Genomic DNA, 17,290 nt, shown 5'->3' with positions numbered 1-17,290 from the left:
AATCACCCTCATCCTCGACTTTGTCCTTTTCTTAAGCCTCTTCTATGAACTTGTACAGGTCTTCCCCCCTCCCCGCAGGGTTTCTGTTATCCTATCTATAAAACTGTTACAATTCTAGCCTTCCCAGCTTGGTCACAATCTGTTCTTGGAATCAACAGCTTGCATTTTGTCCTCATTCAGTAGAAATTAAGGATTTGGAAGAAATTATTTTAAAAGATCATTTTCTGTTCTCTATTGTATTTCTAGAGCTGTGAGGAAAAAGGGATCTTATTTGGTAAAGAAGGAGTAGGAGAAGGGGAAAGGTAAACCGGGCCAGGGGTGTTCAAGAGTGAGGGTTGGTGCAGATTTGAAAGGACTGGCAGATAGCATCTAGGTTTTGGACCTTGACCCCTCAATCAGGGTTACCACTCCCATGGTTTCTCGTGCTTTTGCTGCCACATCCCTCACCAAATAGAACCAGGGATCTATTTGGGGCTTCTGTGATCTCTTCATTTTATTTCTACCCCGAATCCACATTTCCAGATGTCTCTGCAGCAAAGTGAAAATCCAGGTAAGACTGAGTGGAAAAAAGAAAGAAAAATACAACAGTTGGCAGTGAAAGGCAGAGAAGATGGAGCCGTTAGAGAAGGGAGTATCCCTGAGGAGGTGGGGACAAGGGGAGGAGAAGGGGAGGAGGAGAGGAGGAGGAAAGCAGGCCTGTCCCTTTAAGGGGGTTGGCTGTCAATCAGAAAGCCCTTTTCATTGCAGGAGAAGAGGACAAAGATACTCAGAGAGAAAAAGTAAAGGGCCGAAGAAGGAGACTGGAGACACCAGGATCCTTCCAGCTGAACAAAGTCAGCCGCAAAGCAGACTAGCCAGCCGGCTACAATCGGAGTCAGACTCCCAAAGACATGGGTGAGTTTCCCAAACTTTAGCATTACAGATTCAAGTAGACCCAGGAATTTACAACAGAATTGCCAACTTTGGGGCTTCGGGGTTTCCAGTGGTTTAAATGAGTTGTGTGTTGGCACCTTGTTCTTTTTTAATTCCTTAGCATTGAATTAGGTTAACTCCTTCTCTGCTGTACTGAGCATGATGCTTTGTTGCTAAAGAATTCCAGCAGCACTTGGAGAGTCCCACAGATCCTTGGAGAGAGTGCCCAGAAGAATGGATGTGGTCACGTGTCCTGTCTTCTCACTTCTACCTTCTGTTTTCCTCTGGTCTCAAGGCCCTGATAATGGCCAGTTCAGCCTTGGTTTGGCTAAAAGCAACTGACTATTGGCTAATGTGTAGATGTACAAAATAACTGCTTGCTTGCTTGCTTGCTGCAAAAGTTTGGCTCTGTTTGGCATCACTAGGAAGCTGGAGAATCATGCAAGCTGGATTCAGGCTTGGCTATAGGTAAGGAGGCCACTCCCAGGTTCAGGAAATGAAAATAACACCCTCACTGGCTTTACCATGGGGAACGGGTATGACTAGGTGTGTGTACGTATGTATTGTGTGTCTGTGCAGGTGCTTATATGGGTGAGCACTTCTAGTAAATATCACAGACTTAGCTCCCAGAGGATATGGATTCCAGAAGACTCTAAATCTCTGCAGTGACAGCTAGACAACTAGAACTTTAGGGCTCTTGCTGAGTTGGAGTATTAAGGGCTTCTCTATGTTCTATGAACGGAGAGAACCTGTGAGGTTCTGGTATTGGGTAGTAGATTCAGAGTAAGGTGTGCCGAACACAAGGGTCTTTGTCCATACAGGGTAGCACAGAAACATGTATGCATTGCTCACATTTGGCAAAGCCAGGGTAGCAGCTTGAATACATGCTAAGTGAAATGGAACTCAATTGCCGCATACATTCACCATCAAATGCAGTACCCAGTAGGCTCGCACAATATCCATGGAAATAGCTTTTCAATGATGTTGCGTTGATATCAGCCTTTAGTTTCATCTTGAAACACTGAGAGCACTCTTTGAAATGTGTATTCAGGTAGGACACTTAAGAGGGCAGAGCAATAGAGTAGGAGTCAGAATAGCCACGTTTGAAATATAGACTTTCCACTTAGGAAGTGCATGACCTTGGGCAGTGTACTGCGAATCCACTTCATCATTTGGAAAGTGAGGCTACCAGTAACTGCTTTTTCTGCTTTTAGGTCTGTGAGGCTCAAGTACTAATAATGTGGGAATCTTTGAAAATGGGCAAGCTCTATAGCAGTTGTAAACCATGCTACTACCAATCATTACACAATAACATGAGTACTAGCAATCTCTTATTCTATTCGAGGTGGGTAGTTTTATTTGTGCGCACTTTGTGTGCTTGGGTAAGAATCATTTGACTAATTAAGTTTGGCTGGATGGAAGGTGAAAGGTGGAGGAACTCAACTCCTGCCCTGGGAAACATCAGAAAACCCATCTGTTGTCAGGGCAGCTGATTAGGTAGGTTGTGTATTCAAGGCAGAGAGAGAATGTCAGGAAGGATGTTGAGTATTACTTCCTCAGGGGATGAAAATCTTGAAGAAAAAGACATGAACAAATGAGGTGAGCACAGGAACAGTTTCCTGTTATGGAAGCTGCATGATTGCCTTCAGAGGAAGAGTGTCACAGATAAGGGCAGTTACGAGTATTGGGTTCCAGTTTGGGGGCTGGGCAATACTTGAGCCGGGTACACATGCTGCAGTAGCCATTGAGTTTTTAGCTATTCGGTGGCAGAATATCTCAAACACTTTGTGAATGATATCCTATCTCTAGTTGAAGGCACTGAACTGCTACTACTTCCGATATGGAGTGTCTTGCTGATTACCAATTGCAATAGGCAAATTATGTCATGGAATTAAGAATTGGAATGAACTTTAGAAGTTGTCTAAGCCAACCCTCAAAGCAGGATTCATTTCTGCAACTACCAATTAAATGTTTGCATAGGCCCTCCGGGTACAAGAAGCTCACACCACCTAAATCATATAGATGTCTTAGGATTGGAAGTGAAAAGGAACACTGAATCCAGTAGTGTCTGCAGAAAAGGTTTGTGGGAGGAAATGGTAGCTCATTAAACTTTGTTCTGATTTGGAAGGGGGTTGTTCCGAATGACTCTTTGGGATAACAGTGAAACTGGAAAGGAGCCAAAGAGCGGTAGCTGACTATTCTCTGCTCAGAAACACGATGCCATTACGGAACAGCAAAACATTGGCTTCTGCAAGCCTGTTGTCATCTGAGAACAGTGGCTGTTACCCTGGTAACCAGACTGTGATGCTTCCCTTCAAACGTGGCTGTTTGCCGAGCAGTATAGTTTTGGCTGGCTCTGAGTAAGTGGGTGTAGCTCAGGCAAAATCTGTTCATGCACGGCTGTGGTCCACTTTTTCAAAATGCCAGAAGACTGGCTGAATCCTATTAAGATGGCAAGAATGCCTTGAGAATCCCAGGAGCTTAAAAGAAACCAGACCCAAATGAGCCTGTTCACTTACTCTTCCTAGAGGCACTAAGGAAAATGATGAACAAGGGCAGCCTTCCTCCCAAGCTCTCACCTTGGACCTGAAAAAGGAGAGGAGCTCTGGAAGAATTGGGCAGAATGAAAGGTCTGCTCTGCTTCTAGGGGCTTTCGTTCTAACGCTGAGCTAGGAAAGGAAGAGGTCTACTCAACAGCTTGACAACTAGAACTGCTCTTTCAGAGTTATCCGAGTGGCCACAACCTCGATCCTGGGAGGTGGGTGGGAGGGGAAATATATTCTCCAAAGCTATTAACATAGAACCCCAGCCTTTTAGCCCATTGCTTTGTAAATGTATATCCTGAAGCTTTAAAAACCATCAAACCATCCCTCAGGTACAGTTCAGGGGTCTTAGAAGAAAGTAACGTAGAGATGCTGTTTGTGCCCACAGAACTTCACGTCTAGAGAAGATCAAGTCAGGGCAGAGACATGATCAGGAATGATAATATCAGCTGATGGTGGGTGAACAGAGCAGCTTTCCCTCCCTTTCCCACTCACAGGCCCTACTTAATGCCAAACTTACATCAAAAGCTCAGCAAAGACTGATTGGTTAATCTCTCTTTGGCTGTTGTAAAATGGTCCTAGGGACAACCTTTCAGCTCTGCACTAACCTCTGGGTTCTCTAGCAGGCAGAGTTCTAGAAAAGAGTCAGTGACATCCCAAGGATGAGAACAAGGTTCCCTGGATCAATTTCACACAACAACTAAGGAGAGAGAAGTAGTTGGTGGGAGACTTACCTAAGGAATAAGGTATAGCCATCATTGTCTTTGGTTCTAGGTGCTTCTCTTTCATCTTCCCATAAGTGGGCAAGGTAGAGACAATGTGCCAGGGACAAGTTTTAACAATCAATTTTGTACCTCCCAATATTTGCACATAAATTGGTGTTTGTGTGTTATGTGTGTCTGAAGAGTATAGGGAACAAGGTAGACCAGATGTGGTTGCCATCATAATAATCATCTCAGGCTGAGATCCCTTTTTATTAACCTTGTCCATATGAATTGACTGTCCGGTAGGCTTAGAGTCCCAGGTTCCATCTTCTTCAAGCCCTTTCTAGCACTTGAATGTGGTAAAAGTACTGATATCATGTAGGAACTATAGGATTATAGGCTGGGCTTTGTCTGACCAAGATAAGGCCAGAAGCAAAACTCTTTGTCTCTGGGGACCTCCTGATGACTGTTGTTTGACTCATAGAACCCACCCACTGATCTCCATCCATCACTAGTACCAGTCACGGCTACTCTAGCATCTTGGCCATGTCAATTGCTATGGGCTCTGATCAAGGAGGCTTCTGTTCATGGGATGAGGTTAAGGGGTGTGTTCTGGGAGGAGGGTAAGACTGTAGTGCAGATTAGAGACTTAGGGAGATGGGGCCAGTTTCTCACTCAATGAGCCTGCCTGTTGTTTAGCTCTATTGTATAGGGTTCTTCTATCTCTCCCTTTGTCAGCTGGATTCAAGGGACAGGCTGGGATTGTGCAGGGCACAATTGGTCTCTTTCTACCATTCCTTTCGATGAAAGCCCTTCCTCTCCTCCTTTGATGAGTTCCCAGATTCACACTGAATTTCCATCATGGAGCTGATTCTTGAGGCATGTCCAGGGCATGGGAAAGGAGGGAGGGCTTGAGGCTCTTGGCTCCTGCTTAAAGAGACAGCATCAGGATCAACACTTCCCTGGGATGGACCTGGATCTATAAGAGAGTCACAATGGTCCTGTTTATCTTTTTCAGATTCCTGTAAGGAGCATTGGTGAGAAGGGCTTGAAGTCTATCATCACTAATTAGCTTTGAATTGGGATGTTGCAGTGTGGCCAACCCTGAACTGTTCTTGTCCCTTTCCTTACATTTTGTCCACAGGCTTGGTTATGTCCATCTTAACACTTGATTATAAGTAGCTTTGGTTTTTGACTCACAGATGTGAATTTGTTCGCCGGAATAGGATTGCAGGTTCTCTGAAGAAAGGGGCTGACCCTTTAAATTCCTTTCCATTTCTCCTAGTGTCTAGATTACTGCCAATTGCTTCATGCTTGTAGTGAGTCCATATTAGTATAAATGGAGAACACTGGTGAGGGTTATTATTTTTATCTGTGATTCTTCATCGAAGGCAGGTGGCTCAATTCAATTGAGTTGCATTGGGTAATATTATTACTATATAGTTCTTTTATGCCAACTCTACCATGTCACTATCTGTAGGTAGCCTGGAAGTGTGAGAAGATCTCTTGAGAGAGTGAAGGAACTTCTCTTCCAGAATCTCTCACGGCCTTCTTGAATCAAACTCACACTCTTTCAGCTATGAGGGGCGCTACAATGGAGAGCCTGTAGCTCTAGGCTATTGTTCACATATACCCAGGGACATTTCTTGGGCCATGAAAAATCAAAGGTAACCCAATGGACTTTTCTTGGAGTGCTTTGATGAACTACTTGGATAATGAGGCAATTTCTTGGATATTCTGAGTTTTTCCCAGTTAGAATAAAAAAAATTGAGATTTGCCTCGAAAGTCTGGGATTCTTCACTTCTGCTGAACTTAAATGCCCTCAGAACAAACATTTCATCTTTATTGTAAAGAGATGGGCTTCTGACGCTTATGATGATATTATTGAAATGTTTATAGCTCAACAGTGATAGATTTATCCAAGGTTATTTATGTCAGACTACACATTAGAAACTCATTAAAGTCTGTGACCTTCCTGTCTTGCTATGAGCAGCAGTGGGGCAGAAAATGGAGTGCCAATTTCTCTGGTCTCTCAGAAAATAGAAGAACATGGGTCATGGGTGCAAAATGGAAAGAGTATCGATTGGTAATTCAGAGTTGCTCCTGAGGCTGAGCCCTTTATTACCCAGTAGAACACTACCCATGACACTCTCTGGCTATATGGATGATTACAACCCTGCAGAGGGCATCGGATAAAGCTTGGAGTGGAATTCTCTGTTTAGTTGAAATGCTTCCATCCCCTGATCACACCTGCACCAATGTTTAGCCCTTCCCAGGGTGAAAAACCTGGGGTGAGTGAGTGGGCCCAGGACAGCCACTTGCTAGGGTGGATGGCTCTCCTTACTCTGGGGTAAACAAACAGTCCTGCCTTTGTCCTGGGTCTGACCCCCTCCCCACCCCCAGGCCTGCGGGTCCCTGCAGAATACCAATGAGGCTCCTGAGATCTCAGGAGAAAACAAGGCTTCTTTGTCCGGGGGAGCTATGGAGGGCTCTGTCCAGGCCTTGACCCTGTGCTGCGGAGAGCGGGAACAGTGGGGTCACTGACCTTCTCCTCCCCCCGCCACCCCCAGGCTTCAGAGACCTTCTTGACCAGAAGAGTCCAAGAGTTTGGGGGTGGGGAGGAGTTGGATAGGCAGAGAAGAAAAATGGTAGTACTGTGTACGTCCTAGCTCCTTTTCTTGACTTAGAGGATTCGTCTGGTATCTTAACTTGTTGAGAAAGTGGGAGATCAATTTCTGCAATATTTCCTCGAAACATGCCCACACCATGGACCAGTTCTGATGAGGTGCAGTTACCAAGCACTGTTGCAAAGTTCATGCAGAGTGCAGTCAGCTTCCACTTACAGCAGCACAGCTACAAACTGATGGCTTCTCAACAGGGGCCAAGTTTTCCAGTCTTGGAAAAGTTCTTAGAAAAGTTAAGGACCCCAGCTGGGCTGACATGTTAGCTATTTACTTTGCTTGATTTGGGCTTCTGAGCTGCGTCTTTGGTTTCACACATCAAGATCTTTGATGTACAGGGAAGAGCTGTCATTTCAGGATCATAGGACTTGTTCGTTTTGTGGTTCTAAGAATAGGACAAGTGCCACTACCTCAAATTTCCCATGGTAGAGATAATTTGGTCTTTCAAAAATTGTTCAAATGATGCAATTAAGCAATGCAAAACATCATGTGCTCAAACAGGGGTAAAAAGAAACCATACTAGTATTAAAGGGGCCAGGGTAAGGACTCCCCTTTTTCCTGGTACCTTAGAACAGACAAGCTGGCTTGGCTTTGAGAAATGCTTGATTATAAAAACCCCAATCTAAGAAATTAATACAATTTATTTTCTATGAGGAATCACAAAATGCTTGTTCCAAAACAGTAGCTTCTCTGAACATTTGCTAATGCAAACTATATGAACAGATGTGTAAAATCAGTGTATGTATGTATATACACAGACACACAGATAAATTATGAACTGTTGTCTGAAGAGCTTATTATTTTCATTTTTTTACAAAGATTTATTTGTTTTTTTGAAAGTCAAAATTAGAGAGGGAGAGGCAAAAAATGAGAGAGATATCTTCCATTCACTGGTTCGCTCCTCAGTTAGCTGCAATGGCCAGGACTGGGCCAGGCTGAAGCCAGGAGCCAGGAGCCAGGAATTTCTTCTAGGTCTCTCATCTGGGTGGCAGGGGCCCAAACACTTGTACCATCTTCTGCTGCTTTTCTCAGGCTATTAGCAGGGAGCTAGATTGGAAGTGGAGCAGCTGGGACTCGAACCAACACCCATATGGGATGCTGGCATTGCAGGCGGCAGCTTTATCCACTGCATCACAACACCGGCCCCTTTTTCTTTTTCTTTTTCTTTTTCTTTTTCTTTTTCTTTTTCTTTTTCTTTTTCTTTTTCTTTTTCTTTTTCTTTTTCTTTTCTTTTCTTTTCCCACCTTTTCATGGATCTGGCTAAGAGGCCAGAGGGAATGATGCTTTTGCCCAATCTATCCAATCGTGTTCTTGACATCTGCTAAGTTTCCAGCCATATGATAGCTTATAGCATGGGACTAGTACTTGGGACACAGCTGTTTTCAGAGCCTGTGACTCGTGTGTCTTTTCTCTTTCTCAGCAGCGTTGGTGGGGGCCCTGGAGCACCAGATCTGGAGATCTCAGGGACTCTCACTCAGTGTTTTTCTTGTGCCAGAAAGATGTTTTATGCTTTGCTGACTTAGTATAAAGTCTCTTTGTAACTCCATTGACAGAATCTCAGTGTAAGGCTGAGGGTGGGGACATTGACCAAGCTACAGTATAGGGGAACAAAACAGCTGTGCAAAGTGCCCCAAAATCATTAATCCTGCATTTTTATTATTGTGAATAAGAGTAATTCTATTATTTCTTTTCCTAAGCCAGTTCTTTCCTTCTATTTGAACTGAATGTCATCTATCTGGACTAAGAAGAATCAAACATTCTTTGCAACAAAATATGTACAATGTTCAGATATATTCAGAAATATGCAATTTCCAAAGTTTCCTCTGCCTGGAATACTCTTCAGGCTCAGACACTCTGGCAATACTAACATCTCTGGCTTACAGCCATCCCTTCCTTCTGGAACTCCTAGTGCGTTTACCCGCTGTAATCACACACTTTACTGCCTACAATTGTTAGTTGAGAATATTAGGTCTACCTCACTAGTTCTTTCTCAATACACTAAGGACTCCCATATGGAAGAGCCTACGTCTTCCTATCCCATATAACACCCACCATTCACAAGGCCAGGCACATAGTAAGTATCCCATAAATAGTTGATGAGTGACTACTAAAAAAACTCACAAACAGACCAGAACAGTGAGAAAGGAGGTACTGATTCTACAAGCTTTCTGGCTTGCTACATGAATTACTTTTTTGTTTTTATGAAAATGCAAAAAGCACCACAAATTCTGGAAATTAAAAAGAAAATGTTTATTTATAAGAGTGGGACAAAGTAACTATTCTGGGTCAAGTCCTATTCTAAAAACTGATACCTCTAGACTCTTGCTTTTGGAGTCTGGGTGACCACTCCCTCTGTGCTTGTGTATATGTGGGCTGGCCAACCTTGGCACGCTGGGGTGGCATGTGTGGCCTGAGTTACCTACTTTCCATGCCTGACTGTTCCCCCTCCTTTTCCCCAGGCTTGTTAGAGTGCTGTGCGAGATGTCTGGTAGGGGCCCCCTTTGCTTCTCTGGTGGCCACTGGATTGTGTTTCTTTGGAGTGGCACTGTTCTGTGGCTGTGGACATGAAGCACTCACTGGTACAGAAAAGCTAATTGAGACCTATTTCTCCAAAAACTACCAGGACTATGAATATCTCATCAATGTGTAAGTACCTGTCCTCCCACACAGGCTCATCTCTTTCTCCCCTTCTTTATGTTGGAAACAGAGAACTCATCAAGGGTTCGAGTGTCACCCTTCTCTGTACAGATTCCACATACGCTGCATTGGGCATGAGGAGAAAGTGTCAGATTCCAAAAGGAGAGCTTTACTTGCCTCCCACAGCTGCCTTGTTTTCTCCTCTATGTTCTAGCTCTGCTAATTGTGGTTAACGGTGCCTTCACCATTGAAGATATGGAGAACTCGGGGGAGGGCACAATGACTCGACCGAGCAGGGTCACTGCTCTTGCTGTGACATCCTGCTTGTTTCTGCTCGGGCTTATTTCTAAGCTCATTTTTTACCTTGAGCAAGTTAATCGCCTGTTCCTTCACTCTCTCCTTTTTGTGTAGCTCTTTTGTACTGAGAGATGACATCCCTGAAGGGTCGGGCAAGGAGAGGAGGGCCCTGGTTCCCCAGGTCACTGGCTAAGCAAGGGATGAGAGGAGGAGCACGTGCTCTTGACCACACACTCCCTGTCTTTCATTTACTTCAATAAAGATAAGACGAAAGCATGGAGGAAGAACCCAGTGATGTAGTGGCTACAGAACTGTGTACCTCCCTTTTGTGTTCAAAAGGAGCTGAGTCTTCAGTGAGTAAGATTGCTCTTCTCTTTTGTCTACATGTTAACACAGGATTCATGCCTTCCAGTATGTCATCTATGGAACTGCCTCTTTCTTCTTCCTTTATGGGGCCCTCCTGCTGGCTGAGGGCTTCTACACCACCGGCGCAGTCAGGCAGATCTTTGGCGACTACAAGACCACCATCTGCGGCAAGGGCCTGAGCGCAACGGTAACAGGGGGCCAGAAGGGGAGGGGTTCCAGAGGCCAACATCAAGCTCATTCTTTGGAGCGGGTGTGTCATTGTTTGGGAAAATGGCTAGGACATCCCGACAAGGTGATCATCCTCAGGATTTTGTGGCAATAACAAGGGGTGGGGGACAATTGGGCGTGAGTCTGCGGCCTCATCCCCACCCAAGGCTGGGTCCTCTCCGGAGGCCTGGCTTTTGAGTGAGGAAGTGATGGCTACAGCCGAACGAGAAGGTCAGGAAGAACGTGGTGCCCAGCAGGCTTCATCTCACCTTTCAAAGCTTCCCTAGAAAAATTTCTTCTCAAAGTGAAAATCATGAGATTCTGCAATGCTTTCTGTAATAAAACTGTTTCTAAGCCATCTGTTGGTGTCCTTTGACTCCCTAGCAGGGGCCACAAGGGTGGATCGAAGTGTCATGACCACAGTCTGAAATGTTGCTCATGGAAGTGAGACTTAGGCAAGACGGAGGGTGGACTATAGAAACTGAACAATTGGCTCCGAGGTGGAATTCACAACATTCTGGGACTCGATGTGGTTGGAGGTCCCAGGGGGAATACAAGTAGATCTGCATCTTTCATGTTTCGTCTTTGAGGACCATCCCTGCTTCTAGTAAGGCACATATTGGTGAAAGTCTCTAGAGTTAAAGATCCTACAGGGGATGAACATGTGTGGGTTGTGGCGTTGTATTTTTGTGGCCAGCAGTTAGCTTAGAAAGGTTTTTTTGGATCTGAGATTTAAATCTCTTCTTGGCTTGTTCATTGACTAGGGAACAAAAATCCTGTGACAAGGAATGTTTTCTAAGATCAGCCTAAGGCACCAAATGGCACCACTTTCTTTCAAGATCTGTTTTGATTTTTTTATACCTTATCTGCCCAAAAAATCCCCTGAAGCCTCTCTAACCCAGGGATCCTCCTCACTCCAATCCCCACCCACTCCCCCCACCCTCCATCACAACTGGGGCCAGTTCTCTAGTAGATACTGCCAATGACACTTGGCAGAGGTGCCCTGCTCACTAATTTGTTTGGGGGAGATCCTTGGAATCTGGTTTCATTGTCTGACACATACCACTCCAGGATCTCCCAGTTTGTGTTTCAGTGTGTGTAGGCTGATGCTTATTTCTAACCGACCTATGTCAATCATTTTAGTTTGTGGGCATCACCTATGCCCTGACCGTTGTGTGGCTCCTGGTGTTTGCCTGCTCTGCTGTGCCTGTGTACATTTACTTCAACACCTGGACCACCTGCCAGTCTATTGCCTTCCCCAGCAAGACCTCTGCCAGTATAGGCACTCTCTGTGCTGATGCCAGAATGTATGGTAAGTAAGAGCACAGGTGCCTTGGCACCCCTGCCCACCATAGAAGGACTGTATATTTGTTTTTTTTCTTAGGGTAAGGAGGCAGTGTTAATTAAGGGGACATATAAGATTATGAATGCTTACGCTTTAGTTTCTTAATCTCTCTCCATAAAAACTGGAGATAGTTCTTCCTTGAGAAGGGAACGTAGAAGTGGGGGAGTTTTCTTGGCTGTTCTCATTGCTCTACTGTAATTGACTGCTGTTCCCAACCCCAAAGCAGCACATTTCAATAACAAACACAAGATTTCACAGCTGTTCAATACCACCCCCTCTTTATTTTGTAAATCTTTAAAAGAGGATCCTGATTGTTGGTGGGATCCAGTTTTATCACTAGGATGATGAGAGATGGAAGAAGGGCTCTGAGAGAAAGTCTCCTTGTGACTGCATAAAGCCTACTCTGGTTGATTGTTTTTGCGTGTCTCATTTAGGGGTTCTCCCATGGAATGCTTTCCCTGGCAAGGTTTGTGGCTCCAACCTTCTGTCCATCTGCAAAACAGCTGAGGTGAGTGAGCCATTTTGGTTACTTTACAATGGAATGGATAATAGCATACACATTCCTACCCATGGCCTTCAATTTTAAGGACTAAATTTTTTTCTTTGCTGAATTTGGAATTAGCAGATTGCCTCCCATAAAATATTGGCTTAGTTTCCCTAGAGTTGCATAAAAAATACTTCCATTCCAATCCTCCCCTCCCCCAAGAAAATGTGTAGCTTTAAGTAAAGATAGAGCTTAATGGCATAATTCCCCAAATGGAAATTTTCATTCTTTTAGTTAAAAACTTGATGAAGAGAATGGATTGTACAAAGATACACACTTAAGCTTTACAAAAACACTTTTAATTAGGAACTTCTTAATCTGTAACAAGAGGTAAAATAAACACATGTGAAAAAGGGAAACATTTTATTGCAAATGAATATTATACACAAATGAGGCAGGGAAATACAAGGAAATCCTGAGGAGGAAAGCAGTAAACTATTTCTTTGAAAGCCAGCTGCTGATACAAAGATAGGGAAGCAGTTTGTCATCTGAGAACAATACACTGTTTTATGAGTATTCTGTGTTCTTAGGGTTATAGGGCTAGATGCTATGGTGTATATTAAAGAACAACAGGCCTACACCTAAGGAAGTGAAAATCTAGTCAGAGATGCTGAATCAATGCTCATGCAATGCATCCACACATTTAGAAATCTGTATTCATGATTAGCAGTGGGGCATACACACACACACACACACACACACACACACATATATATATATTTGCTGTTTTAAGAAATAGTTCTCCCTTTTGCATTTTCCCGCAGTTCCAAATGACCTTCCATCTGTTTATTGCTGCATTTGTGGGAGCTGCAGCCACGCTTGTGTCCCTGGTGAGTGTCCTTTGAATGAGATAGTCTAGGATAGCTTGGGTACAGCTATGCTGAAAGACAAGAAGATAGACTCCTTCCCACTTTGAAATGCTGGAGAGAAGCTCCAGGGAAGAAACAACAAAATGTAGAGGCTGTGTGTTTCTACTTTGCTTTGGCAAGGAAGAAACCCGTGAGAAATTAGACAGGAACAATAAAAGTGGTGTGAGGAAACAGGAGGTAAGGGCTTCATAGCCATGAACAATACCAGTGTTTACAGAGCATGTAAGATAAGTTTATTTTGGTGCAAAATATTTTGAAAGCCATGCATGGTGATGTCTTCAAAGAGTTCATGGGAAATGCATATTCTGAGAAAGCTATGTGTGGATTTCAAAATGTTTTGTTCCAAAATGAAGGTATCTTTTAATTTCATTGATCCTGAACTTTCCAGAGGTTCCTCATGTATTCTAAAAGTATGAATTCATCTTGGACACTCTCCAATGGAGAGTTAATATCCTGGAAATATCCAAAGAACCCCTTAACATTATTTGACTTGTTACAACTATAATGCAGTTCTATGCAGCATCAATGTTGTGAACTCATTGTGCAGAGTAAAAACCCAAGGCACTAAAGGATGAAGTGATTTATCTGAAGTCGTTGAGCAAATGATGACCCTACGGGGATGAGTTCACAGAACTCCTGCTTCGTACTGCTGAGGCTGTGCAGCATGGAGTGGCTGTGTGTCCACAGCAAGTACCCTATGACTGCAGCTCCCTCAGACATGTGGCTGTGGCACAGCCCAACTATCGCTCACTTCCATGAGAAGAAGTTAGTTTTAGGCTGTGTATGGGTGCGGAATGAATTCTTACCGATTTGATTCTCTGGGCCTGCCCCGATGGAAGGAAACATCTCAGAGAACTGCTTGTCGAAGTGGCTAGGGAGAAAGCCTCGGGTCGTGCTGCTTGTGGCAGAGCAAGTTTTTCCTGTATTTACTTATGATTTTTATTTTTCCCCTTCCTCATTCCAAAAAGGATTTGAGGAGGGAGAACTTCCGAGTTTCCTGTCAGTCATATTTCTCTCTTTTATTTCCACAGCTCACCTTCATGATTGCTGCCACTTACAACTTTGCCGTCCTTAAACTCATGGGCCGAGGCACCAAGTTCTGATCTCCTGTAGAAATCCCCCCTTTCTCTAATAGCGAGGCTCTAACCACACAGCCTACAATGCTGCGTCTCCCATCTTAACTGCCTTTGCCGCTGACTGGCTCTTCTCTTGATGAGTGTAACACGAAAGGAGAGTCCGGCAGTGATTAGTGTCTCTCTGTGGACTCTCCTCGCTTATGTATCTCTTTTAGTCATTTTGCTTCACAGCTGGTTCCTGCTAGAAATGGGAAATGCCCAAGAAGGGACTCCCTGACTGCACGTCACACAGCAAAAGAGGCTCTCATTCAGTTTCCAAGCAGCTCCTGAGGACCAGGAAGTGCTTTCTTCTCAAAGGGCACTGCCACTGGTGGAAACCGAGATGCTCAGGTAGAGAGAAGGAATGCACTTGGTCCTCTTGTCATCTATAGGAGTCAAGTATATTCTCATTCCGTATCCCAATTACTACCGAAGATAGAAGGTAAAAAAATTATGGCAGCAAAACAAAAAGAGTGTTTGCCCAATATCTGCCTGCTGCAGCTGGGAGAAGGGGGTCAAAGCAAGGATCTTTCACCCATAGAAAGAGAGCAGTGACCCCAATGGCGATGGACTACTTGAGCCCTAACTCAGCCAACCCTACTTACAGCACAAGGGAGCGTAGTGTCTGTGTAGACGAAGGGGGCATCTGGCCTTACACCTCGTTAGAGAAGAAAACAGGGTGTTATCATCATTTCTCACTCCCTTCTCCTTGATAACAGCTACCATGACAACCCTGTGGTTTCCAAGGAGCTGAGAATAGAAGGAAACTAGCATACAGGAAAAGAGACTGGCCTAAGGAGCAGCAGTTGCTGGTGGTTAACAGTGTAACCCAAGATAGCCCTCTGGTAGACACAGGACAGATAACTCTTTGGATAGCATGTCTTTTCTGTTAATTACTTGTGTACTCTGGCCTCTGTCATATCTTCACAATGGTGCTCTTTTCATAGGGTATTTTTCATTCAGTCATAGTAGCGAATTTGAAGATCTTGATTTGTTGCAGATTGAGGCACATTTTGAATTTGTCAATTTGTTTATCACTTGGTTAGGGTTGTAACAGAAAGGTCTGGAGATTCTTTTTTTTAAAGGAAATTTGGACATTATGTATCACAAATGATATTTAGAATCATCTAGTTCCATGAATCCGTTGGGATTTTCTGCAAGTATTGTGCCCTTTGCAGGAACAGATTTGATGCTTTTGAATCTCAATTTGAATAGCCTATTTGATTGTTCTTTGTAGCTAATGGGAGATGATTTTGCTTAGTGATGTTATCTTGGCATGCTAAGAGTTAGGTTTAACATAGAGTTATTTTCTCCTGGTATAGATCACGTAACATAATACACCAGCTATCCTGCTATTCACTTGGCAAGACTCCACGTTAGAAGACAGGCAGAAAGAGTTTGAAATGTGAATAGCTCTTGCGTTTAAGTCTTTTCCTGCTTTTGTTAACTTTGAGTTTTAAAACAGCCTGATTGATTTTTACTGGAGGATTTTTTTTTGACTGTGTCTCTTTTGTTGCAGAGTTGTGTTGTTCTCCCACCCCCCCAAGTGTTTTCAGTGATGTTTAAGGAGATGTAAGATCTTTACAAAAGACACCGGATATTTGTTTTCAGACTAGTGTACAAGATAAGCTTCCAGGCTACATAGAGAGAGGAGAGGGAAATGGTTTTGTATGAAACCAATCAAGATCAAGGAAAGTGAAGTAGTCTATACCTTGTGTTTTGTTTTGATTTAATAACGTAACAAATAACCAACCTTTCCCTGAAAACCTCCCATGCATACATACACACATATACACACAAAAAGAGAGTTAATCAACTGAAAGTGTTTCCTTCTTTTCTGATATAGAATTGCAATTTTAACACATATAAAGGATAAACTTTTAGAAACTCATCTTACAAAATGTATTTTATAAAATTAAAGAAAATAAAATTAAGAATGTTCTCAATCAACAACTGTGTCCTTTGAGTGAATTGTTCTGTTTGACAGAAACTTGATCATTGTATGTGGTTCAAGGAGCCCGTTTATTTTTCAGGTCAACCATGTCAGTCTCACACCACTTCTATGAAATAAATACTAGATAAACACACCCATTTTCTTTTATGGCTGGGGTTACTAAGCACAACAAGCAAAGTAATCTACCCTAAGAAACCCAATATATACACATCTGAGCTTGGACTCAAACCTGGGCTTTGTCACCAATTCATTACCTGTTCCAAAGTTTTTGTTTTGTTTTGTTTTGTTTTAGAGTTGGATTTCAGAGTGTTCTGCTAATAAAGAGTCAAAGATGGTTACATCTTCAATACAAGAGCACATTCTCCGCCTCTGGTGCATTTAGGATGAAGTCATCCATTGTTGCCTTTTCTTTAAATTGTTGTGATATTCTAATCATGACCCCTTGGTGCTTCATACAGAAGTACTTCTGCAAAGTATTGGATGAGATGCTTCATACCTAATGAATAAAAGGCAGAGCAGATATGGCGAGGGCAATGTAGATGTAAAGAGCTGACAGTAGGGAAGTATTAAAATAAATTAGTGACACCTACTGCCCTGGACGGCCACTCACCTACCTGAGACATAGCACTGAAGCCCAGTCAAGACCCTAGGTTCGAACAGCACTGTGATGAGCAGCCTAAAGAAAGCTGACAGAGAATGAGCTGTAGATTCATTGTCCCATGGGTGCAGCTGGCAAGGAACTTTTAACTGGGGGCAACAAGTGAAGGAGCACTGTTCAAGAGTAGTTTCAACTTAATCTCCCAATTTCTGCTTCACCACAATCAGTATTCCACAAGCAAGTCTAGTCAAATGACTTTAAGACAAAAAGAATGAAAATATGACAAGGACTTATTTTTAGACACTGGCAAATAAGAACACAGCACCGTATTTTGGAGAATTGATTCAGGGTGCTGCAGAGTGAATGTATTTTTGCCTCAGAGGAGCTGAAAGCCAGTTCCCAAGAAAGCTGTGTTTTCCATCTGCCCTTATTTGGCTCTGCCCTCTGGGACGGATCTATAGATGGAGTTTCCAGGCTCTCAGAAGCTGAGAGCATCTCCAGTCTATCAATTGAGCCCA

At 43.4% G+C, this 17,290-nt stretch overlaps 1 protein-coding gene across 2 annotated transcripts; it reads left to right on the top strand.

The window, feature by feature from the left end:
* Positions 1–709: 709 nt before the first annotated feature.
* PLP1 (proteolipid protein 1) lies at positions 710–16,170 on the top strand. Of its 2 annotated transcripts, none has more exons than XM_008273037.4 (7): positions 710–894; positions 9,300–9,486; positions 10,171–10,327; positions 11,491–11,659; positions 12,127–12,200; positions 13,001–13,066; positions 14,137–16,170. In XM_008273037.4, the coding sequence occupies exons 1-7, from the start codon at positions 891–893 to the stop codon at positions 14,206–14,208; spliced, it is 729 nt and encodes a 242-aa protein (XP_008271259.1). In that variant the 5' UTR covers positions 710–890; the 3' UTR covers positions 14,209–16,170.
* Positions 16,171–17,290: the final 1,120 nt, after the last annotated feature.

Source organism: Oryctolagus cuniculus, chromosome X (assembly GCF_964237555.1).
Source record: "Oryctolagus cuniculus chromosome X, mOryCun1.1, whole genome shotgun sequence".
Lineage (NCBI taxonomy): Eukaryota > Metazoa > Chordata > Mammalia > Lagomorpha > Leporidae > Oryctolagus > Oryctolagus cuniculus.
This window is presented reverse-complemented; position numbering and strand designations above follow the sequence as displayed.